The sequence below is a fragment of the Hippichthys cyanospilos genome, chromosome 3, assembly GCF_059441005.1.
Source record: "Hippichthys cyanospilos isolate Australia breed blue-spotted pipefish chromosome 3, RoL_Hcya_1.0, whole genome shotgun sequence".
NCBI lineage: Eukaryota > Metazoa > Chordata > Actinopteri > Syngnathiformes > Syngnathidae > Hippichthys > Hippichthys cyanospilos.
Genome location: NC_142371.1, coordinates 20177847 through 20204449, shown reverse-complemented (window position 1 = coordinate 20204449; position 26603 = coordinate 20177847). Strand labels below are relative to the sequence as shown.

General features: G+C 39.2%; 1 protein-coding gene across 1 annotated transcript in view; it reads right to left on the bottom strand.

The window, feature by feature from the left end:
• Positions 1-26603, bottom strand: part of iglon5 (IgLON family member 5) — a 145303-nt gene that overhangs the window by 13917 nt on the left and 104783 nt on the right. The window contains exons 2-3 of the mRNA XM_088410705.1: positions 9525-9603; positions 3652-3884 (exon numbers count right to left, since the gene is read on the bottom strand). Of these exons, the coding sequence (XP_088266831.1) occupies positions 3652-3884; positions 9525-9603 (312 nt within the window). The remainder of the gene's footprint in view (positions 1-3651; positions 3885-9524; positions 9604-26603) is intronic.

The window sequence follows — 26603 nt, the reverse complement described above, 5'->3', positions numbered from 1 at the left end:
CAGCCGACGGGATACTCATGTGTCGTCCTGCTAACCTGTTAGTTAGCTCCCGCCTTGTAGTTTACGAAAAACTCAATACACGAAACGAAATTCGAGGAGGTTTTGACCCAAAATACGAAATAAAATTCGAGATATGAAAATTTGAAAATTGAGCCTGTAGATTCATTTGTGCCATCTTGCTCTTCGGTTGTGGTTAACGCAACGACATCCTAAAAAAAAATTTTGAGCCATAATACGAAATAAAATTCGAGATACAAGAAATAGAAAAAAAATAGCCGACTGTATTCTCATTTGTGTCATCCTGTTCTCTCATTGGTTAGTTCCTGCCCTGTTGCTAGTCACTTAGTAGTTTACGAAAAAAAATCCAAATTACGTAACAACTGGTGGTCCAACCACCAAATATTTGGCGTGTATATCATGAAATTATGTCTAAAAATGTTGTGAAATGCAAAGGCCATTAACCATTTGTTTTGAGAATTTTAGTCAGCAGTAAATTGGGACTCAGGCGGGTTTACGAAGACTGAAAATTTGCGACTTATTCGTGGCCATTGAAATACATTGCAAAAGGAAATTTAGAAACATTCACTTTGTGTTTTCCTCGACAAACATTTTTTTGAACGCTTGTGTAGTATTTTGACCATTTTGGGTTATTTTCTTCTACATCATTTTTAAAGTGTTTCAGCCAAGGGATGGCGCACTCATGGTCATGTGATAGCTAAGTGGCCGTGCCAAACTTCACGTTTGACATGTTGTCATCATCTGGGTGAAATTTCAGCTCCCCAATGTTTTCTTTCAATGCTCTCCCTGTGCTGTGACTTTTATCATAAGATGCGTAGTGACAATATTTTTGTATATCGTGGCGAATCAGCGACACTTATCTGCCGCCACCTGCCTGTCGTTCTATCTCAAGGTCAGCTTTGCTCGCGCTTTTTGCTCACATCTGCTAAATGACTCAATTAGGCATTCCGTTTGTTGGCGGCGATTGACGCTTGACACCTCGGAAGCAATCACTCGGTTTTATGGGTGACTCAATGCGCCTTTTCCTGTTAAATCACGGCTAAATGCGCCGTCAACAGCTAAAAAGCCCTCGCGCCCATTTAGCACGCGAGCTAAGTCGTACGTACGAGTGAGTCACGGCTTCATTACGGATCCGGTGCAAAGGTAAACGTAAGCCAAAAGCGCAGGTGGCGGGTGACAAAGTGGACGGATGAGAGCGTTTTCTCGCCTCCCCGCCGCAGAATCTGTCGACTTGTTTGTCTTGATTTGGGGAGTCAGACGGATTAGACGAGAGCTGACAGGCGTGCGGAGGCTTGACTGCATCTGCTCGGGAAAATGTTCGAAAAGTGTGGCAGAAGGCGCGGCGATCGCTGATTAGCGTTGGGAAAACAAAACGAGCTGACATTTGAACCGAGCGTCTAACGTTTATCCTTTATGGACCGAAGGAACGGCTCGGATTTCGTAAATTGAGCGGCGATGAGCGCCATATTTGTGATTAATTTTGACTGTCGAGTTCATGAACATTGTCAGCTTTTTCCTGATTGTTCTTGTTCTGGTTCTGAAAATAGAGATATGCTAAGATCAGGAGCGGAAGGAATTATTCTAGTGGGACAATTCCAAAGTCATGAAAACCCAAAACTTATGACTTAATAGAACGCTGGAATGTAAAATAGCTAGCTAGATAGATAGATAGCATTTGAAGTAAACATTTTTGATTAGCATGTTTCATTGCTCAGGAATGTGCATGTGTGTGCATCTCTCTCTCTCTCTCCCTCTCTCTCTCTCTCTCTCGCTCTCTCTCTCGCTATATATATATATATATATATATATATATATATATATATATATATATATATATATATATATATATATAAAATTTATTTATTGTATTTATATATGATTAGCAAACTTGTTCGAACAAATTTATACCTATTAATACGTTCAAGGATCATCATTCAAAGATCATTCCTGAGCATGTTTGATTATAATTATGAGTATGTTCGAACTTAAATCCTTGAAAAACTTGAAAAACTAAAAAAAAACATATTTTTTTCAATTTTATATTATATTTAAAAATATATATATATATATATATATATATATATATAAAACATGTATTGCTTATCAGCGTTCTTGACAAATTAAAAAAAACAACAAAAAAACAAGATATTGGTCTCTCTCTACTGTGTCCATTTGGCATGTTTTTGCCCCTACAATGCCACGGAGTCAATACTCAGTGGCAACCTAGGAAAAAAAAAAATCCTATGTTTGTATCACGAGGCGCAGAAGTAGATTCAAACCTATTTTGCAAATACGTTTAAATGCTTCTCCCAGTCAGAATTTCTTCTTCTATGCTTGCGTAGAAGAGTCATAAAAAATCTTGATTTGCCACTCCCTCTCAGCTAAGCTAACGTAACCAAAAAGTCATTGTGCATCTGTTCTCCTTTAAAGTCAACAGGATTCTTCTCCTAACAGCCTAAAAAAATCATAATCGCCCTAAAAGAACAGGATGTGTTTGTGGCTGACAGGTGGCCAAGCGCTGCTGACTGAAGCGCTTTTCGCCAACCGCAGCCAAGCAAGCAAACAATCTTGTCTGGAGGCTCCCAATGTTGGCACGGACCGCCATACGCACGCGACATACATACACATATACGCATTTATATTTATGTGTTTGTATAGCTGAGTGCTGCGATTGCGCGTTTATTGCGCCGCCGTCGCTGTCGGCTACCCGGCGAATGAAACGAGAGCCGCGGCGGAAGCCAAGCTCATTAAAAACAATGATAATGGCCCGTTTAAATTCAAGGGCCGTCTCGTTATCAATTTAAGTACGAGCCAAAGAGCTGCACGCTCCGCGCCGGTTAATCGGGTTTGTTGTTGCCCGGCCGCTGGATCAAGAGCAAATTGACACTTTTGATCAATTCTATAAAGGCAAATTTTTCCTCCAGTTAGAAATTATTAGCGTGCGGCGCTAGTTTTCCTCATTGACGCCAAATTTGGCACGCGTGTTTATCATGACGGCGGGCACTGTCCGTAGTCGTAATAATATCGATAATTACTGAAAACATGATGGGAAATTCACCCGATCACTAATCAACTTGAATGGCATTCAGATGGGCAATACAGTGGGCCCCCGTGTAACAACGTTAATACGTTCCTCAATTGGGGTCACAAGGCAAATTCGTAGTGCGACGACAAACAATAGCAGACCAGCATTGTAGTCACGCGTTGCATGGAAGCAGTCAGACCTCAATAGTAAATAAGTGCAATTGCCTAAAAATGCCAGCAGATGGAAGCAAAACAACACAAATACAGCCAAGCCCCTAGGGTCATGACAGTTGTTTTTGTCGCAAATCCGGAAACACGTCATAAAGAGGGGATGAAAAAACTCACTATTTCGCGTCGCAACATGAAAATTTCATAAATCAGGAAAGTTGTAACATAGGGGTCCACTGTACCAAATTATGAACGTTGCCATCATAAGGTGTGGGTTGTGCTCCGTGGAAAAGACTGAGGTGTCACTTTAAAAAAAAAAAAAAAAAAAAATCATAAAATTGCTTTTGCACAAGTTGCAGAATCCCGGACGATGTGTAGAATGGTTCCAAAATCAGTTCCGGGTTTCGAATATCCCCGCGCTCCAAAATCCTGAGTTCTGACCTTGCACGATGAGGTAGACGTGGGCGATCCGCGGTTTGTTGTTGGCCTGGAAGGTGCACGTGTAGGGCCCCTCGTCGCTGACTTGCACCTTGTCGATGTGGACGGAGAAGTCGCTGTTGTTGCTGTTGACCAGAGTGACCCGCTTGTCCAGCGACCACTTGTCGGTGCCCGTGAACAGAATGTTGGAGCGGTTCAGCCAGGCCTTGTGCGTCACCTCCTCGTCGATCCGACACCTGCAAAGTGGACGCGCAAGGGGGTGAAGAAATTTAGGGGCGTTTAGGTCACATACGGAAAAATTCAAGTTGATATATTTGAGGATTTGTTGTTGTTTTGTTTTGGGGAAAACTCCTATCTGAACAGTTTCATTCAACGTGTTTTTTATTTTTTATATTTTATATTTATGCACCCGAAAACATCTGACTGCATCTGGATCTCATCTTTACACTCAGAACCAAAAAAGGAACAATCTGTAGTAAACTATCATTTTATTTGATCGGCTACTTGGGCATCGTTAATGTAATGTCTTCACAGTTTTGATCGTAAAAAACAGAAAATGGAAGAAACAGTTTTTATTTATTTATTTATTTATTTTTTACCACAGTGTTTATTAAGTATTTTAGTACCGTATTTTCCGCACTATAAGGCGCACCGGATTATAAGGCGCATCCTCAATTAGTGACATATTTTAAAACTTTTTCCATATATGAGATGCACCGGATTATAAGGCGCATCCTCAATTAATGACATATTCTAAAACTTTTTCAATCACAATATAGTAATACTCAAAGTAATAACAATAATAACTCAAATAATAACTCAAAACTCTCCATAGCATAATAACTCAATGTCAATATGACCAACTTTGTTCAACTGTAAATACACAAAAGAAACGGGTAAAGCTTACTTTATCAGTTTATTCCCCATCTACGAATCCCAATCTCAATATTGATCGATATATAAGGCGCACCTGATTTTAAGGCGCACCGTCAGCTTTTTAAAAAAATTAAGGCTTTTAGATGCGCCTTATACTGCAGAAAATACGGTATTTAGTATTAACTACTTTAGTATCAAGTATAGAATTTTTGTACATGCCGGGGCCGCTTAAAAAATTACGGCGAGGAGCAAACAAAAAATAATAATCATGATCATTTTGGTCAGTATTGAAATCACGATTATTAATCATCATTTTTGGTCAAACATGTCTATTTACTGCCTTTTTTAAACAAATAGTTTATAGACAAGGCTTCAAAGCTTGATACTTACAAATAATAATGAACTTAAACAAAATAAGTAATAATTTTAAAAAAATTCACCAAAGACATGGCAAAACTTGGTATGAAGGACAACAAAGCAAATTTTTTTGCTGAGCGCAAACCAATAAGAAAAAAAAATGAAGCCTACTAAGAACCAAGCACATTATTTACTTTTATGCAAATTTTAAACAATTAGCAGTCAAAATGTCATTTTCGCTCATTTCAAACTGAATTTATTCCAATTTTGGGTCTCAATTAGCACTGTGGTGAGAAACTCAATGCCATTTCGACTTTTACTTGGAGAAATACAATATTTTGAACAATATCTGCCCAGGGGCTTAAGCGAGCAAGTCAGGCCATCTTTTCCTTTTCATAATGGGTCAAAGCCCACCCACAAAATGATCCACACAGCCTTGTCGTTGACAACAAAGTGGCAGACAGCACTGGACAAAAGTGCATTTTAAAGTGCAAACGGGTTAAAACGGATGCATACTATATTGAATTAGAGCTGTATATAATCATTTTAAGCTTTGTAAATGTACTTTGCATTCAAATGAATGTTATTCATAAACCTGGAAAAAATTGGTCTGTTTTGAAAATGAGGAATAAAAACTCGATTTGTACTTTGTACCAAGATCTCTTATTCGTCATTCTAATGTTTCTCGATCGCTACATTTTTTTTCCTCCCTCCCCTGGTGTATTTCTATCACCTTTCCCGATCATCCACGCCATCTTCCTGGCGTGCGTACTTTCTGCTCTCCCCTTGCCTGCTTTCTTGCCACCTGTGTGTGCGCTTTGTTTGTTCGCTCATGTCAAGCTTTTCTCCTGCGTCCGTACTTGTCCTTAAATAAACACAAGAATTCACTACGCTTCCTGTCGGCCTTGAGCTGTTCTCCGCTTTGCGTCGGCGTCTGCGAGCTCCTACCGACAATGACGACACTGACGCACATCGACCGCATCCCCCTCGAGTGTTTTCACAACACCCGACGTGAAAAACCTCCCTAAAAGTGTTCTGCTTGATTTTTTTATTTTTTTTTTCTAAAAAGGATGGTCCATGAATAGCACATGATTCACGTTATATCGGAGCTTTGTGCCGCCTCTGCTCGTCTATTCACAAGCGTCCTTTGCTATCCGTCTCACGCAACGCTGACAAGTAACGTTTTATGCGTTCAAATGATTCATCCGCCATGTCGACTGTAAAGCTTCCATGTAAGCGATGCAAGAAATCAGATTGTAATTATGTCGTGTTACTTGACTTTCTCGCGATTTGTTCGTGCTCTCAAGTCATCATTTTCTATTGAAGTAAATGGAAACCCAATCAAACCGTTCTTGTGCCTAAAAAAAACAACAGAAAACTAGGGTCCGACCTGATTTTTTTTTCTTTTTTCGACGATGCCGATCTTTAAAAAAAAACAAAAACAGATTAGCAATAAATCAACCGATTAATTGTGAAAAAATGATGATGGTTTTTAAATAGCGTGGCGGCTCGGTGGCACAGTGAATAGCACCTCCGCCTCACGGTTAAAGGGACCGGAGTTCGAATCCAGCTTGCTCTGGCCTTCCTGTGTGGAGTTTGCATGTTCTCCCCGAGCCCGCTTCGGTTCATCCCACACTCCCAAAACATGCATGGCAGGTGTATTGGGCATACTAATTTGTCTTTAAGTGCGATTGGTTGCGTGGATGGTTGTTCATCTCTGTGTGCCCTGCGATTGGCTGGCAACCAGTTGAGGGTGTGTCCCACCTACTGCCCGAAGCCAGCTGGGATAGGCACCAGCAAGCCTGCGACCCAAGTGAGGATAAGCGGCATACAATATTTGTTTCTGTGAGAATTATCAATAATAAGAGACTGGAAAAAAGTCAAAAACAATCTTTTGCAAAAGAGGGAGGGAACACCAATTTTTCCGGCGATCCCGGGCTCTCCTTTTTGTTTCATTACAAAGATTACAAAGAAGGCGGTAACAAGTTTCACAGTAATACCATATAAGGAATCATTTATATACATATATACAAATATTCCATCAGTTTCACTTCAGAAAATTTTGGTGAATGGAAACAATCGTATTGGGGTGATAGACACACCTCATTTTGTGTTTCCCGTGTTATTATGAACTGTAAATATGCGGATTTTCACTATTATGCCTCGATCTCGTAGCTATTCACTGGGAATAGCAAACAAAAGCCCTCCAAAATCTAAAACGAATATAAAAACACACAAACTTGGTATTTCTTCACCATAAATAGTCTCTAAACTGACGTTTGTCTCGCAGGTGCGCAGACAAGGTTGGGTGTGACTAATTCCGCCATAAAAACGACAAAATCTGTGTACAAATGGCGTATTAATCTAATTTTAAACTTAATCACGTCTGCTGCTCCTTCTTCTTGCTGCGGCAGCACTCGGAGCCCAGAGGAAATGAGAAGCGTAATAACATCAAATGTGGCTTCGTCTTAATGGCCCGCATCAAACGGCATCGTCTGGAGCGGTACAGAAAAAAAAAAAAAAACGGGCTGGAGCCACTTGGGCAAAAAAAAAAAAAAAAAAAAAAAGTGATTTACATTCAAGTGGAAGTTTATTTATAAAGCGCTTTTGTGTTTTGTTTGTCAGCCGCGGGCTGTCCGGCGAGCTCGCGCACACGTTTGATTACAAAATAGGTCGTTTTATTGCCGCTCGTGAAGTCATAAAGTCCTGATGAGAAATGTTACACTGGGAGTCATTTGCGCCCAAGAATGCTTTTCTAACCGTCTGCCTTCTAATCACACCGATATTTTTTTCAGCCTAACAACAAGAAAACATTGCTGACCCAAATACGGAATTGAGAAATATTCAGCAACTTCCTTCAACTTTCACTTGACGAGGTAACATTGAAACAAATGCCGATGACTTTAGCCAGCGTTTTAAAACAAAAATAAGGAAAAAAAAAGATCGGGTTTGAATCGTTAAACATGCCTCCGGAGAGGCGGTCTTGCAGTGTTTACATTCAACCAACTGCTAGATTGAAAACAGGAAAAAAAAACAGGTGACATTGATTGTTTGAAAAAAAAAAAAAGTCCACAAGGTGTGCAGGATCAATCGATTGAGAGCGCCTTCGGGCTACCAGGATCGGAGATGTTAAAGATCTGTGTTCAAGCCAACATCGATTCTATGGGGCTTTGAAATAATACTTACTGATGCGACAGTCACAACGAAGAACGTGCTGGGAGCTGACGATTTCTATTGGGCGCTCTACCAATTTACAGCTGATGCCAATAATTTCAGCCAATCTTGAGATACGATTATTGTTTGAAAATGGTTCTTGAATAGGGGCGCATGCAAATTTAATTGCTGTCATAGGAACAGTACATTTTCAAGTTAAGAGAAATTTGATTGGAACATAAAGGGACTGACTGTTTTAATGCTTTCTAGTGCCGTGGCAAAAACAATTTTTCTTTTCAAACTAAGAACAAATTATTTGGAAGATGACTCAAATTTTTGGTAAGTTGTGTTACAGTGGCCCCGTTGTAAAACAAATGTGTAAATCTTGTTAACTTTTAAAGTTTGTTTCTGCAGCTATCAGCAAATTTAATTGCTGTAAAAGGAACAGTACATTTTCAAATTAAGAGAAAATTGATTGGAACATTAAGGGAAAGACTCAATGCTTTCTAGTGCCATGGCAGAAACAATCTTTCTTTTCAAACTAAGAACACATTAACTAGAAGATGACTCAAATTATTGGTAAATTGTGTCACAGAGGCCCCGTTGTAAAACAAATGCGTACATTTTGTTAACTTTTAAATTTTGTTTCTGCAGGTATCAGCAAATTTAATTGCTGTAAAAGTAACAGAACATTTTCAAACTGAAAGAAAATTGATTGGAACATAAAATAATTGACTAAATACTTTCTAGTGCTGTGGCAGAAACAATCTTTCTTTTCAAACGAGGAACAAATCAATTGGAAGATGACTCAACTTATTGATAAATTGTGTTACAGTGGCCCCGTTGTAAAACAAATGCCTAAATTTTGTTAACTTTAAAAAAAAAAAACTGCAGGTATCAACAAATTTAATTGCTGTAATAGGAACAGTGCATTTTCAAACTAAGAGAAAAATGATTGGAACATAAAAGAATTGACTCTAAATATTTTGTAGTGCTGTGGCAGAAACAATCTTTCTTTTCAAACAAAGAACAAATTAATTGGAAGATGACTCAACTTATTGGTAAATTGTGTTACAGCGGCCCCTTTGTAAAACAAATGCCTAAATTTTGTTCACTTTAGCTTTTAAATTTTTGCTAACTTTAGCTAAACTAGCTGTAGTTTCCGAATTTATTGCTAAATCACGCATCCATGGCATGTAATCTTTGTCACCAAAATTGGTTGTGGGGTAATTGGCAGAAAAAAAAAAAAAAAACATAACAGGTGGTGCGAAATGAATAGGAAGCACCCGGTTTTAAAATATAGCTTCATTTTCATTTTGGAGATGAAGCGCTATCTGGATAGGTGCGATATAAACACAGCTGAGGAATATAGCGCGACGCGGGCTGAAGGAGAGCTGGCTGCGTGACAGGTGTGTTTGGGTGCGTATATAAAGACAAACAGGTTCTTCAAATGTAATTAGCGGGCGCAGGTGCACGGGATCACGTCTCACCTCAAAGTGACGCTCTCGCCTTCTAGAACTGTAATGTTGTCCGGCAGGTGCCCGAATTCCGCTGCGCGCACGCCGGAGCCTGCCAAGAACACACGACAAGAGAGTCCGCTGAGGATTCAACCAAAGCCGCAGATGGGCGCGCAGATGTTCACGCCACCGAGTCAAAACAAAAAGGGCTAATGATATCCAAGCAGTCTGAACAAACTGTACCGTAGTACGCATGCCGGGCCAGCGGATGGCGGTGTGAGGAAAAATCGTGGAAATGTAAACAGGAAAAGAATATATATATATATATATATATATATATATATATATATATATATATATATATATATATATATATATATATATATATATATATTAATTACATTTATTTATATATATATAAATATATATATTTTTTTCTGTAATATCTATGCACTTTGAATATATATATATTTTTTTTTTAATTACATTTATATTTTACATATTTTTCTGTATAATCTATGCACTTTGAAATATGTATATATATATATATATATATATATTTTTTATTATTTTTTAATTACATTTATATATATATATATATATATATATATATTTTTTTTTTTAAATTACATTTATATTTTATATATTTTTCTGTAATATCTATGCACTTTGAAATATATATATATATATATATATATATATATATATATATATATATATATATATATATATATATATATATATATATATATTTTTTTTTTTTTTTTTTTTTTTTTTTTTTCTGGATTGAATTTATATTTTATATATTTTTCTGTAATATCTATGGACTTTGAAATATATATATATATATATATATATATATATATATATATATATATATACATACACACATTTATATACATATTTTTTTTTATTTTTATTACATTTAAATTTTATATATTTTTCTGTAATATCTATGCACTTTGACATGTTGTCACCATTTGGGTGAAATTTCAGCTCTTCTATTTGAAATACCTTTGGTGCAAAGATCAAAGTATTGGACAAAATACCACTGTAGGGTTTTAATGGTGATTTCATGCAGGAATGTGAGAAATCCCAAAAGTTTCAGCTACTTTTTCACTTTTTCATTGCAAAATGACGTGATTTTGACGCTTGTTCCTCGCAGTACCAAAAATGTCACCTTAAAAACCACCGCTGTCACATCATCAAACTCCTCGAAAACAATCGTCAGCGCTTCCTTAAATCAGCTTACGTCCTTCCGCCAAAGTAATGAATGCTAAACAGCGAGAATAAATAAATCAAATCATGATGTCCGCCGGTGACCCCCCCTCGTGCCCCCCCCCTCAACCTCTCTGCATTCCGCCAGGATGTTCTTTGAACAGCACTGATAATGAGCCCAAGGAAAAGGATTCACGCGAAGGTGCCGGACCGTGAAATGAAGGGACAGTGGCAGAAGGGACACACACTCACACACACACACACACACACACTCACAGCCATTTGTTAAAAAGGAAATGTGATTTATGCCGGACACTCCGGCGAAGCAAGAAAAAAAAAATTAAAAAGCAACATTTTTTTCCCCCCCAACTTGGCTGCAAATAAAGATAATAAAGACCTACTTTGTACATGCCTTCCGGCCACTCAAGTTTTTTTTTTTTTGTACACCTGATACCACCAACCTAAAGCTCCGTCCCTCAACTATCAAGCGCTGACCTCAATATACGAGCAGGACCAAGCCTTAAGCTTTCATAAATTCATCTTCATAAAAGAGAGAAAACGGGCGTGTTGTAGTGCTGCCGAGCAACTGCGTTTTTTTTTTTTTTTTTTGTGCGGAGCCAAGCGGGTTTCGTCTCGGAGCGTTCGCCCCGCTAAGCGGACGGGAAGCGAAGTCAAGTGCCGACGCGTTTATCATTTCATAAAGATAAATGATGCTGCGTGTGGAGGTGATGTGAAGCGGGATTGAGGGACGCCCGCACGAGTTGGCCTTTTCGGTCGGGAAGATTTATTTAAGCGCCGAATGCTAATCAGACTGCTAGGTTAGCTTGTTTTGTTGTAGCGTTTTTAAAGGTAACACAAAGAAAACCAAAAAAGAAACTTCTGAGAAGGAAAACAAACACCGTCTTCTTGTTTGTCATTTTTCACGCACGTTACTGAAAAAGAAAATAAAACAAATCTACTTTGAGATGTATTTTGAATATTAGCATGTTCAGAGCAAGCTAGCATTGAAAACGGGGGAGCCTATGCTTTATTGTTCGTAAAAGCTTCACATTTGAGAAAAACTTATGAATTTAAACTCAGAAAACATGTTCGTAAAGTGGAATTAAGTACTCAGTCTTCATTTTTGACATTTTTGGCCATATTGCTAAAAACACTAGCCAAAAAATAGCTATTTTGTGATGAGTTTTAAATGTTAGCATATTAAGCTCAAAACCAGCTGTCAATGAAAGTGTTTAAACTTCAGGTTCCAAAAATATAGTCCGGTAAACATAGTGGGCTTTCATTTATTCATGGAAACGGGATTTGAGGGACGCCTACACAAGTTTGCTTTTTCGTTTGGGAAGATTTATTCTAGCTCTGAATGCTTATCGTATTGCTAGTTTAGCTTGTTTCTGAGCAGCATTTTAAAGCTAACTAAGAAAAAAAAACGTGACTAAAGTGGACACAAGTCTTCATTTTTGGCATTATTGCTAAAAAAAAAAACAAGATTTAAAAAAAAAATGTACTTTGAGATGTGTTTTAATGTTAGCATGTTCGGGTCAAAACAAGCTATCGTTGAAAACATGGCCTTGCTAGGTTAGCTTGTTTTTGTGATAGTGTTCTTATAGCTAACTAAAAACAAAAGTTCCAAAAGGGGAAACAAATAACCTGTGTTCATTTTGGGCATTTTCACTATTGTTAAATATAAAAATACAAAACAACTGATTTGCTCGAGCCTGAAATGCTACCGCTGAAAGACGTTATTCATTAGCATTTTTGCGCTGTCATCGCAAAATGCTAACATTTTGCTTTTAAAAAAAAATCCGCTTTAAGGTACAACTGGAAAAAAGAACGGGCAGTGGAAATTAAAAAAAAAAAGCAGTACGATGGAGAGAACAAAATATAAAAAAAGAATTTTTCCAGGAAACCAAACAAATGTTCAAGTTCATATCAGTTTACTCTTAAATTAATATTTTATCTGCAATTACTTTCATAATTGTATTTTCCATGTACAAATAATACTTTTAAAAACACATTTCCCGCCGAAAATGACAAACCGTGTTAAAGCTACGGAAACAACCAATCACAGCTCACCGGTTGGTCATGTGAGCTCTGCAAGCTGAACCGTGATTGGTCATGACCTGAGCCTAGAACACATGCTATTTTCAGTCGACCGCTAATGATATTAAAAATAATTCAGTCGTTAATTTAATTCGAGATTAGATATTTTTTTTTTTTGTCGGCTGAAAATGGGGCAAATGAGTGTACTATCCCTTTAAGATTTGATCCGCTCTTATTACAATATACGTCCAATAAATACTACTTTAAAGTTCCGGTAAATGATTTTAGCTAACATTTTTTAGCTAACGTGTTTTTTTTTTAAGTGTTTTACTTCAACCTTTTACCTCACTTTTGAAAACGTTCCAAAACAAAGCTGCCGTTGTCTATCCTACAAAAGTGTGCCAAACTTTGCTTTATTTATGATTTTCATCTTCGCGCCAAAGCGTCACGCCGCATCGCCGCCCGCCGGCCTCAGAGAGTCGTCGGCCCTTTTTATGTGTTCTCCCTTCTACGCACCCCGCTTTATTTGGGTTAATTCTATTCGCTTCAAGAGCTGGCGGCTCGGATACGGCTGTGACACGCTTTCACAGATAGCCTACATACCAAAACGGGAAGGAGTAGGGCTTTTCCCTGTTGTCCCCACACACATATGCACGCAAACACACACATACACACACACACACGCAGGTTTCGATTGAATGAGTGACACCGAGGTAACATAGTGGCGAGGCGCTATTCCCAATTTCCCTACTCAATTGCTATTTTCACAGCTCGATTGGCACCCAGCATGCCAAAACCTGCACGGCGCTCCCGCAACACAACAACCAGGTCAACGCACACAAACACACGCAGGTACGCACACAACGTGTCGGATGGGTGAGCCAAAGCGACGGGGATGAGTCTGTTTCACAGTTGCATCAACAACAACAACAACAACACTTTGTTTTGGGGAGAAAATATGAAAATGGAACAGCAAATGATTTTTGCCACAATTTTGGGACATTTTTAAACACTTTACGTCCACAATGAAGTTCCGTGGGGAATGCGGCGCACGCAAATCAGGGCAACCTTTAAAGGGACAGTGTGTAAGATTTTCATGATAAAGACGTAAATTAAATGATTGTAAATTTCAAAAACTTGCAAATGAATATGTTCTTAATGACCGACAGTATATTTTAAATATAATCTTAGGTCTAGTTATCATGAAACTATATTACATAGGAGGTGGCACTTCTCCAGAGGCGGCCATGTTTGTTTTAGCTGTGGACAATGGTAAATGCAGCACCTGCAGCACCCCCTGCTGCCCATAATCAAAAACGGCCTAAATCTTACACACTGTCCCTTTAAGGTGGAATACAATCGTTTGCTTGAGTTATTTACTTATTTTTTGCATAGGACAACGTGAAAAATTAAAGTGTTTTCATTATGGGACATTTTTTTGTGATGTTTGGACGAATAGTTCTCAACGTGAAGGCATTTTTTTAACATGAGGTGGCAGCAAATCTCATTTGAGGCTTTTTAATTCCGTGGCAGGAGCAGTACATGTTTCTTTTCAAGTTAAGAGCAAATTTATTGGAACATGAATGCAATCTTTTATTAAACAGATTTATAGTGACTCTGTTGCAAAACCTTATGCGCCTTATTTCGCAAAGTTTTATACGAATACATGTTGTCAGTGGTGCAAACATAAAATGGGTGATGATATTTTTTCGCAATAGGACATTGTGAAAACTTAAAAGTGTTTTTATTATAAGCTAAACATTTTTCGTGATGAGTTAAACCAGCGGTTCTCAAATGAGAGTACTTGAAAGCACTTCAGGGCATACGTTAAATTTGAAAGTGAGATGTCAGCAAATCTCATTCTTTTTAATTCCGTGACAGGAACAGTACATGTTTCTTTTTCAAATTAAGAGCAAGTTAATTAGAACATGAAGCAGTTTATTGCAAATGGTGTTCAAGCGACTCATTTAAAAAACATTGTTTTATTCAGATGCGTATTTTCATTAGTGGTGCAGAAATAGAACAGATGATTTTTTTTTCTTTTTTGCCAGAGAACATAATGAAAAATTAGTGGGGATTTTTTATGATAAACGGTACTTTTTTTTGATATTTTAACATGAGAGGCCAACAAATCTCATTTAATGCTTTTGAAGTCCGTGGCAGGAACATGACAAGCAATCTTTTGCTAACGATGTCATCGTGACTCCTTTCTGAACATTTGGTGTCTTTATTTTGTTTTATACAGACATAAATTGTAGATTGTCATTAGCATTTTTTCGCCATAGTGAAAAGTTAGCGTTTTCTCGTTTATGCCTTCATGACTGTGTTATACTGCCCCCTGGTGGTCAGAAAGTGTATTATTTACATTGTATTTTATTATCGCATAAAAAAAAACAAGTACTTCACCTTCATTTTGTAAACTTTCTTACGTGGACAATGCGGTTGGTGGTTAGGCGGGAATTTCGTTGAGCTTTTGTTGTTTTCGCTCTTTTGTGGGAGAAGGAGAAGAGCTGAGATGTGGAGCCAAAATCCAACCATTAAGTTTTTGGCACTGAAAATCCATTTTAGCTTGTTGAAAAAGATGTATTGGCGCAGGCGGTTTCAACTTTCTATCACACTCCCATTTCTTTGTCTTAACTTTCCCACTTAATGTCGGCGTTTTGGCAGGAGGAGCAAGTCGGAGTTTTTTTTTTTTTCTGCACAACTTACAAGTGTTGCAGGTATGCTAGTTTGAAACACAGAAATAAGATAGATTTCTCAAAGTGTTGGTCCGCGGACCCTTGAGGGTCCGTGAAATAATTTGGGTGTTTTGGAACTGGTTTAGTTTATCTTTGAACAGTTACAGATTTGTGCCTTGTTTGGCTTAGTTTTTGGGTTTTAGCGCCGCCTCTGGCCGCTGTTGATAGTGCGTTGTCTGTCTGCCTAAATAGAAACCATTGAAACGTAGAGAAAGAACAGAAAATCGGGTTACTAATTTTTACTTTCATCTCAGGATTCAGAATATTCTCAGATTAAAATGAGAATTTTGATGATTCTCAGGAAGAAAAATCCCAAATTAGTTTGCCTCTCGGATTGAAAATGATATCTCAGTTGCACGTGGTTTACTAGTGACCAATCATCTCTTTTCTGAGTTTGCTCATGTGACATTCACGATTTAGCTAGGATTGGTCAAACACAAATGTGATGTCATCATCGGTTAAATGGCAAAATGGCCGCCTCCTGAGATAAATAAAAGCAGGTCGATTTTGCTGCTTCATTCATATTCTGGAAAAAAGAAATTTCATCCAAAATGTTTAGACGAGTGGGCTTGCATTGTATTTGTTTTTTTATTGAGAATTCTGAGAATACAATATGATTTTTCACATTAAACTTATCTCACAATAAAGTCAGAATTATGACCTCCTGAGACTGGTCAAAATTGTAGTTTTTTAGTTTGCGTTTTAGTTTTTGGACCTAAATTGAAAATTCGGTTATTAGAATTTTGAGAATAACACCATAAGTCTGAGATAAAAGTGCTAATCCTGCCAATCTTATTTTTTAACCTCCTCTAATTACGAGCAATTTACGTTCCGGGCGCCCGTTTCTTAGCTGAATTTGATCGTTGAATAGTTAGCAATAAAATATCAGCCGGAAAAAAAATAACGTTAATCAGAAAAAAAGGTTTATTCCATCGAGACCACTCTGCGAGGGTAAAATCAAGTTAACAGTTGTCATTATAATCTGCCTCCCGGATAAACTTCAAAATAAAAGCAAATTACACCCGTTTGCAACGTGGACTTTATTTTGAAGCAATTACTGGCCTCTCAGAACATTCCCCGCTTGTTTAATCGTTATCACGACAAAGTTTCCGACTTACAAGCAACTCTGCTCGTATTTGTACGTTCCCAAGTCAAATGTTCGTACACACCGGAGCGTTTGTTCTACTCGGTTTACCGTCGATGAAAATTTGAACGACGCCTTTGAAAACTCATTCATCCGGCTCATTTAATTCTCGGTCCGTTGATCGATTGCAAGTGGACGCTTCTGCTTGTCTTGAAACAGAGACCGGCACAACAACAACCCGAGCGGACTTTTGATAAATCTAAAAAAAAAAAAAAAAAAAACAGTGCGGGACGAGCACCCAACGACGTTTGTCTCCCTTTTCGGTCATTCGCATTCAGAATAACATTGAAAGGACACCGAGGGATTACACGTGCATTTGAACTACACATTTAAAGTCTAACTCTTTTTTTTGGGGTGATAATGCAGGTTTAAGTGCAGACATGCAAGTAATAGCATCCAACGGGGCATTTTGTGCGCGCGCGCGTGCGTGTGTGTGTGCATTTCACGGCGGCTCGGAAGCCGAGCGTCTATTATGTGATTTGTATTCTCTTGACTTTTACATGCGCCGTGTTTGTAATTGCACTCGCTGCCGGCAGACACTTGTGAGCGGCGCTCTATTGAGCTGTACGACTTTAGCCCCGGCGTCTTCCTTTTGTGCTGCTCATCTATTTTGCATTGCCCTTGACAATCACACTCGCACACGGACATACGCACAAAAGAAAGAAGAGGATGACTCGCTCTGAATGCCCCATCGGCTTTCAAATGGGAAACAGAGGAGGCTGTAATAATAAATAAATAAATAAAAACATGACAATAATGCGTTTTAATGCAGGCTGAAATGGGTTTTATAGGCGTGTCTGGGAAATTAAAGTCACGGCAAATGAGGGGGACAGGACGCAGGCATAGGCAACAATGATAAGCGCAAACATGGATCTGCCACTCAGATTTAGAAAAAAAAAAACGGAGATTCTATCAAACGAGCATTCAATGCGCAACAGGTCCATGACGTATTTGCGATCTCGCAATTATCTTATTGAATTTCATTTATTTTGGCATTGTCTATCTGTAAGCTTATAAACGATGTGATTTTGTTCACAACAGAGGTGAGCAATTTATATTTTTGATGCTCCGAAATTCGTCCGCCCCGCCCCGTTTCCGTCGTTGTCGTCCGCCATTATTGGAGACGGGCGAAATTGTAATCGCCGGTTCCGCTACCGCAACAGGGCAAAATTGGACTTTTTTTTTTTTTCTAGTCCGTCATTGTATTTTGCCCACGCACAGTTAACATACTTTTGCAGATAACTAATCGCCAATCACACAAACATGTGCAAATTTATTCAACCAACTAGCTAACTCTCTCACGTCTCCAAAGTTCCTCAATCACACAACACAAGAAAACTAAAAAAATACCCCCCCCCCAAAAAAAAAACACATCAAAACATCATACATTATTCCTCCAGTCAGTATTTCGAAATATAAACTTTTCTTAGACCCCATTCACCCCAGACTCGTAAATCGCTGAGGTCCAGGAGCCCACTAATAGAACGCAACAATACCATATCCTTTATTCCTTCAAAATAAAAGCTAACACAGGAAGTGCCTTTAAAAAACAGCGGCTATGCAATAATACTGCAATCGAAATACAAAATGAAGACAAAACAAAATTAATTAAAAATCAAAAAGCTAATTAATTATTTTTATTAAAATGAATAAAAAATACAAATACATACTTTGATTCTATACATTACCGTGGAAACAAAATTCAAATTCCAATTGATTATGATGATTACGATTTGGAAGATCCTGCGGCGCTTACTGATGAGCTAATAATTAGAATTTAAGATAGAAAGCATTGAAAATATGCAGGATTTATGATATATGCAGGATTTATGATAGAAAGCATTGAGGATTGCAGCCCCCGAGGACTCAAGTTTGAGCACTATGATAAAGGGACGATGTAGCATCGATCTCGTAACTTCAACAGTTGTGTAACCTTGAGAACGAACGACAGAATTATCAATGCACATTATTTGAGTCTGGACCGGCTCAAAAATATTATTCTTTCTCATAAAAGAACGCAAATCGATCCCCGAAGCGATTCCGAGTCACAGCGGTTGAAATGGGCGTCAAGTGCGGCGTTGTGAAGGCAGCCCGAGTGTCTGCGGGCCAGAGAGCAGAACGACACGCACCCGCATAATTAAGAGCGGCGTGCTGCAGCCAATTAAATATTTACACAGGCACCCCATGATACAAGGAGAAGGCGCGAGGATTATCAGATGCGAGGAGCCGCGGGCGAGAGACGAGGTGTTGGAGAGGTGCGGGATTAAACATTAACCGCCGCAGATATCCCATCTCTTCCACTTGTGATCCCATTAACTCTGGCCAGACTCCGTGGCGTCCATTCGCTAATCCACACCGTATATCTGCGAGTAAGCGATGCGGCGCTACGCTTAGAGCAAAGAAGAACCCGGAAGATAGCGAAGGTGTTCCCCTAGCTTTGCTGATTCGGTGAACCGAGCAGAACCAATAACGGCGGTCCATCCGAAAAGTCAAAATTCTTCCAGCGGCGACTCGCCTTAATCGTTACTTATTCCGGTCGAGTAATCGCACTGAAAATAGTCCAGGTGTTTCGAGTACCGCGTTTCCAAAATGAACTCGAAGCGTTTTTTTTTAAAATTCCGGTTCGTTTTCATTTAGGCCGTAGGTCTCAAAATCCAGTCCTCGAGGGCCGGTATCCTGGATGATTTTAATATTTCTCTTTCAAACACACCTGATTCAAATGATTAGGATGATTTTCAAGCCTCTGCTTAGCTTATCGATGAGCTAATCATTTAATTCAGGTGTGCGAGACACCTGGAAAACATGCAGGATACAGGCCCTCGAGGACTGGAGTATATATATATATATATATATATATATATATATATATATATATATATATATATATATATATATATATATATATATATGTGAAGAAAATTGGTCCACATGGCTTTGTATGTTGAAGAAAAAAAAAATCGCTGCTACACGAATCCCGATTTATTCATTTACAAGTATGCCCAGTCGCTAGGTGGCAGTAGTGTGGCAAAATTCTGTCCAATCGGAAAGCACTCCCGTCCCTGAACGTCATCTGCGTCTTTGGCGGGAAATGGAGCATGGTGATGACGTAAAACTCTGGTTCATGGTTGCTACACGCAAACTTGGACCCGGAGAATTTGGCAAAAGTCCACTGTAGACCTTAGAGACCACTTAGAGACCTTCGGCTTTAAAGAAAAAAAAAAAAAACGGGCACATATACCAGATAGGGTAAACCGGAGACATTTTCTACCTGTGCTATGTGTAGACTATGCCTTAGTGTCAGGAAGAAGTCAAGCTAACCAAAGCCACAGGTGTTCAAGCTACGCATGACAATAGCATGTTGCTAATTTAAAAATCTCATCGGTAAATCTTACCCCAAAAAGATACGCTCGGCCTAACGGTGGACTCAGCCCAGCATCGACATCAACAACACTACATAGCCCTAAATTCTAGTCCGATTGCTAATAAAGCTAATTTATAAGGCTCAAAACTTCATTAAGCCAACACAACATTATAAGATATCTGTTACTAGCGATTAGTGGCGGCTCCAATGTTAGCGGCTAGCAGCGGCCAGCAGAATTAGATGCTAGCAGCGTTAGCATCCAGCATCCCTCAACTGCCCCAGCTAGAGAGTTATCCGATTAATTTTATGAGGCTGTATATCAGGTATAAATGATTCAAGTTTAATATATAATTTTGCAAATAAGTATACTTTAAAATGCCGTAATTACGCCGACATTGTATTATACTCCTCCTGTTACCAGCAATTAGCGATGGCTCCAATGTTAGCGGCTAGCAGTACTAGCAGCGGTTAGCAGCTAGCAGCTCTCAGTTGAGATAAAAAAAAAATGATAAATACGTTTTGTCATTACAACATTAATAGTTAAATATGCCAAAAAGTGGTGTTGATCTCTCCACGAAAATGATTCGTAAAATGTAACTACCCTGCAGGCTACTCGTACATTCCTTAGTGACTTCTTTGTGCCCATAGGCACCATGTTGATACTCCAAGAGTAAAAAGTACAGATATTAGCTGTGGGAAGTATAAATATTTAGTCTTCAGAAAGAGAAAAACTCTAGTACAGATACCTGAAAAAAATGTTTTCGCCAATGCATTTGTCGTCCAGCATTCCGCCTGAAGGGAAATCTGACACCTGTCAGCGACTGAAGGAGTTGTTTGGATTCTATCTGCCGAGGTCGACTTCCTCCCCTCCGGGGCCACAAATGTTTGTTGTTCCCAGGAGAGAGGCGGATGCACACAAATGCGCCTTGTTTGTGTCATGCGTGAGGCCTCCGTATTCAAACCAGTGCGACAGCCAATAGACTTTCATCTCAGATGTGCACCCAAACGCTCCGAGTCCCCCTCCGAGGGCATCTCGACTATTCCCAACCACGGCGCGACGGAATCCTCCTCTTTTTATCGAACACATTCAGCTTGCTTTCACGCCGTTTTGTCGGTTTTAATCAAACTCGAGATGCTTTGCTATGGTTGGGAATAAGACTGAACAATTCGTTTTAAATCAAATTCGCAGTGCGGACCACCGGGTTATGGTGTTCCCGGGTTACGTTTTTTTTTAACGTTACCAAGTGGAATACTAAGTTTTTTCACCCCTCTTTATGGCATTTTTCACGCTTTACGGCACAGGTGTGGAACTCCAGTCCTCGAGGGCCGGTATCCTACATGTTTTCAAACCTTTTCCCTCAAAAACACCTGATTCAAATGATTGGGATCGTTTGGAAGCTCCCGCAGAGCTTGCTAATGAGCTAATTATTTGAATCAGGTGTGTTGGGGAAAGAAAACCGGAAAACATGCAGGATGCCGGCCCTCGAGGACTGGAGTTCCACACCTATGCTTTACGGGAACCTTTTGACCTGTGGGGTCGGCTGCGTTTATGTTTTCCCTGGGATAGCGTAAGATCGGGTCGTATTGGGTTACTCTTGAAAACGGGTGTTAATACAGGGTGACCCAAAAAGATGCGTACCCATATTTTATTCGATAAAAAATGTGGGGTTTCCTCAAAGACAATGTATACCAGGGAAATCCACAAACAATTGAGGAACTGAAAACTGCCATCACAGCAAAAATAAGAGCCATCCCGAAAGAGGAGTGTGTAAAAGTGATTGACAACTTTGTCAGACGAGTACAGGACATTTGGAACACATCTTGTGAAAGCCATAAATTGACTAAAAATTGACAGAAATAGCTGAAACTCTGGTGAATGGTCTTCCATAAACTGAATAATGTGTGGTGGTAATTTGAAATAAATAGCTTTTTAATCAAAGTCACAATTGACATTTTCACGGGTACGCATCTTTTTGGGTCACCCTGTAAATAGCGTTAGTGTGATGGGTCATTTTCAATCGTCGCATTTTATTGTACACCCGTAAAAACGACGAAAAATGTATTCTATTCTACTTTAAAGTCGGGTTAGGGTTTAGGGTGAAGCCATTCCTTTGCTTTTCGCCCATTCCTGATTGCTTCCATCCATCTTTCCCACTCCTCATATTTCCACTCCCTTCGCTTCAGTCCTCTGACTTTCCATTCATCCTTCGCTCCTTCCTCCCATAATCCTTCCTCTCTCCACCGCCGTAGCTCCCATGACCCTCTTCGCTCTTTCCCTTGCTCGTTCCATCCCCTTCCCCTCGCTTCTCCGCTCTCCGTCTCCCTCCATCCATCAGTCACTCCGCCGTTTCATTCCTCATGACATCTTTCACTCCCTTTCATCATTCCTCCTTCCATTCTACCTTTTTTCCTCGCTCCCTCGCGCCGGAATCTCCCCCGTCGTCCATCGTTACCTTCATCCCTGCCGGCCCCTCCTTCTCCCTCCCAGCCACTAATCCCTCTTCACACAGCAATCAATAGAGCGCCGCAGAGCGCGGGGAGGGAGACTCCAAGTTCTCAATGCGGCACTTGCGCAACCTCGACGGCCGGCGCCGGATCACCCAATCCAACGCGGACGAGAAAATACCGTTTTGCTGTCTTTTGCTTGCCTCTTTTTCTCCTCCGCTAAACACCTTTGCGCTCCAGAGATCGATACAATAGTTAAACTATTACTTGGTTTGGCTCACAAGGCCCTGTGGACGCCCCTAAATGCACCCCGTGTGCTGGTAATTTGACAGATTTGCAGGCCTCTGTCATTGCTCTTAAAGATGAGCCGCACAAGTACGGATGCAGCCCGAGAGGCAAACAACTCATCCTCTGGTGACAATATCGTAATGAAAAACAACAGTCATACACAAAAAAAAGAACAAAAAAACTCATACAGGGCTAGTTTTTCTTGGGCACTACATGAGCGCCGCTGGAGATATTTGAAAGGATATACGATATTTACGACACTTTACGTTGGTACCAGGAACTATTGGACCATTAGATGTTGTCAATAAGGCTTTGTGTACATGTAACCAGGGCGATTTGATCCTTCGTCTTTGATTTTTATACAAAGGCGATTAACGTCAACACGAAGGAGCTGAAATTTCACCCAGTTGGTGAGAAGTCAAAGTTCAACGTGGCAGGACCAGGAGTGTCTTGGCTAAAATTCTGCGAGAATTATGTAAAAGAAAATGACCCAAAAGTAAGAGAAAGTATTAAAAAAGACACTAGGGAGCTGAAATTTCACCCAGTTGGTGACAAGTCAAAGTTCAACATGGCAGGACCAGGAGTGCTGCCATCCCTTGGCTAAAATACTGCGAGAATTATGTTAAAGAAAATGACCCAAAAGTAAGAGAAAGTATTAAAAAAGACACTAGGGAGCTGAAATTTCACCCAGTTGGTGACAAGTCAAAGTTCAACATGGCAGGACCAGGAGTGCTGCCATCCCTTGGCTAAAATACTGCGAGAATTATGTTAAAGAAAATGACCCAAAAGTAAGAGAAAGTATTAAAAAAGACACTAGGGAGCTGAAATTTCACCCAGTTGGTGAGAAGTCAAAGTTCAACGTGGCAGGACCAGGAGTGTCTTGGCTAAAATACTGCGAGAATTATGTAAAAGAAAATGACCCAAAACTAAGGGAAAGTATTAAAAAAGACACTAGGGAGCTGAAATTTCACCCTGGTTGTGACAACATGTCACAGTTCAAGTGTGGTATCCCTTGGCTAAAATATAGTAAGATAATTGCGAGAATGATGTGGAAGAAAATGACCCAAAAACGGTCAAAATACCACATAAGGGTTAAGACTGGATAATAACTGGGGCTATTTAACGCTTTGTCTTTGATTTTTATAAAAAGGCGATTAGCGTCGACACAAAGGAGCTGAAATTTCACCCAGTTGGTGACAAGTCAAAGTTCAACATGGCAGGACCAGGAGTCTTGCCATCCCTTGGCTAAGATACTGCGAGAATTATGTAAAAGAAAATAACCCAAAAGTAAAGGTAAGTATTGAAAAAAGACACTAGGGGGCTGAAATTTCACCCTGGTTGTGACAACATGTCACAGTTCAACATGGAACGACCACTTAGTTATCACACTACCAGGAGTGTGGTATCCCTTGGCTAAAATATACTAAGATAATTGCGATTTTTATACGAAGGTGATCAACGTCAACACGAAGGAGCTGAAATTTCACCCAGTTGGTGACAAGTCAAAGTTCAACATGGCAGAACCAGGAGTGTTGCCATCCCTTTGCTAAAATACTGTGAGAATTATGTAAAAGACCCAAATGTAAGGAAAAGTATTAAAAAAGACACTAGGGGGCTGAAATTTCACCCTGGTTGTGACAACATGTCACAGTTCAACATGGAACGACCACTTAGTTATCACACTACCAGGAGTGTGGTATCCCTTGGCTAAAATATAGTAAGATAATTGCGAAAATGATGTGGAAGAAAATGACCCAAAAACGGTCAAAATTTCACATGAGGGTTAAGACTGGCTTCGTGTGTAAAAAATTCTGTCAATATAACTGATTAACTTGATTAAAACAGAAAAACTTCAATGGGCATCAATTCAATTGTTATTAGATTGGTACTCTGACCGAATAGGTGATTGTTCATCAATTTTTTAACAATCTTTTTAACTTTTAATATTTTAATTACCCAATGCACTTTAACATTTGCAGGTTATTTTTAATGCGCTTGTCCATCTGTTTGATTCGGATTGTTTTCTTCTACCACCTGCTGATGAATGAATATTACTAATGCCAAGTATCGGTATTTGCGATGAAAGTCGATAATGGCATCCGCCTTTCTTTCGAAGCTGTTTTACGATAACAACGGAGAATTCGCAATTCAGATGAGTAGATTATTCCCATAAATTTCTTAAAATTGTAAGAAAAATACTGTATCGTATTGACTTTTACCGAACTTGTACTCATGTTGGTATCGGTCTAAAAATTATTATCGGATATAACTAATAGCCGAATTGGTATTTTGGTCAACCCTTTGATCTTTCCATATGGGGCAGTTTTCTTCAACACATTAAAAGAAGACACCATGAAGCTGAAATTTCACCCAGATGATGATGCTATTTCAACCTTTGAAATGGCATGACCAACTTAGTTATCGCACTTCCAGGAACGTGCCATTGCACTTCAAAAAACGGACACAAAACTACACAAAAAATGAAGATCATTTAACAATACCTCCCCAATGAGGTAAAGCTTTCAAACTGAATGTTCTCAAGAAGCCACCGAGTGTCATCAACAGTTTGCAACGGATATACAGGAAGAGTCACTGCAAGCCGTAGAAGTACCGTAGACACCCTTGGAAATACGCCGGCTGACTCAAGGACCTGTTGTGAATTATTCGTTCCGTTTCTTGTTAGTCTTCATTTTTCCCTTCAAATCGTACTCACTTGCAAAGGTTATTATAATGCGCGCTAGCTTCACCTTGAAATTTTACTTCCCCCGTATGACAGGTAAGAAGATGTATTCTTTCTTAAAAGATGTCTCTTTCCTGCTAGGATTACCCCAAGGGTTTCCTGCTGTTTATTACACTAATATATATATATATATATATATATATATATATATATATATATATATATATATATATATATATATATATATGTCTTTTTTTTTTTTAATCAGGCGAACGTGGCAAATGTCACGACGTTAAGTCAGAACCGTCACAGCGCGCGGATACAAGGTTTTCATTGCATATAAACCCCATAAATACACACAGCACGCGGGAATACCGGCGGTGTGTTCTTTTATGAAGCACATTCATAACACATTTCTTTATCGACTGCCACCCCCGATGGCTGATTTGAGCCATTTGTCAGGCAGAAAAAGACGCTGACATTTCTTTGCCGAGCTAGCTTTTTCCGGACTTGTTTCTGGTAAATATTCCTTCATTACGCTTTTAAAGGGTACATATTATGGAAAATTGACTTTTTAATTGCTTGTATACAAATAGTCATGTCTCTGGAGTGCCTGCTGCGCATCAAGTGTGAAATTAAGCAAGCATGTAAATGTCTGAGTAGATTCGGAGTTCAAAACCACTTGAGCCCTCAGACGAAAACCTGCTTCACACCATGGACGGAAAAGTCAACTTTTTGGAGGTTGCGGTGTTGATTTCTCATTCTCATACGTACGATATTCATATTCATACGTGAACAGGCTTTGAATGCATCTCCATTCAACTGCGTTTGCGATTGATGTGTTCATTTTCTTTGGCTTTTGTATTTACAGCCTTGAAATTGCTTGGTCAAAAATTCGACCGATTGAGTAAACCAAATTCTGTTCAAATTTAACCAAGCCAAATTTTGGAAATATCCCCCAAAAAATGGGGTATTCTTTTTTTTGGACTGAATTCCGGTTAGTTTTGGCCCAACTGTTTTTAAATCCCCTAAATGAATCTGTGAAAATTTCGACTAATTTACGAACAAACCAAACTAAATTCTGTCAAAACAACCAAAATTTTTGGGTCAAAAATTCAACAGCGCAAATAACTTGGATGAATTTTGCCCAATTACCCAAATTCTGTGAAAACAACCAACATTTTTGGGTCAAAAATTC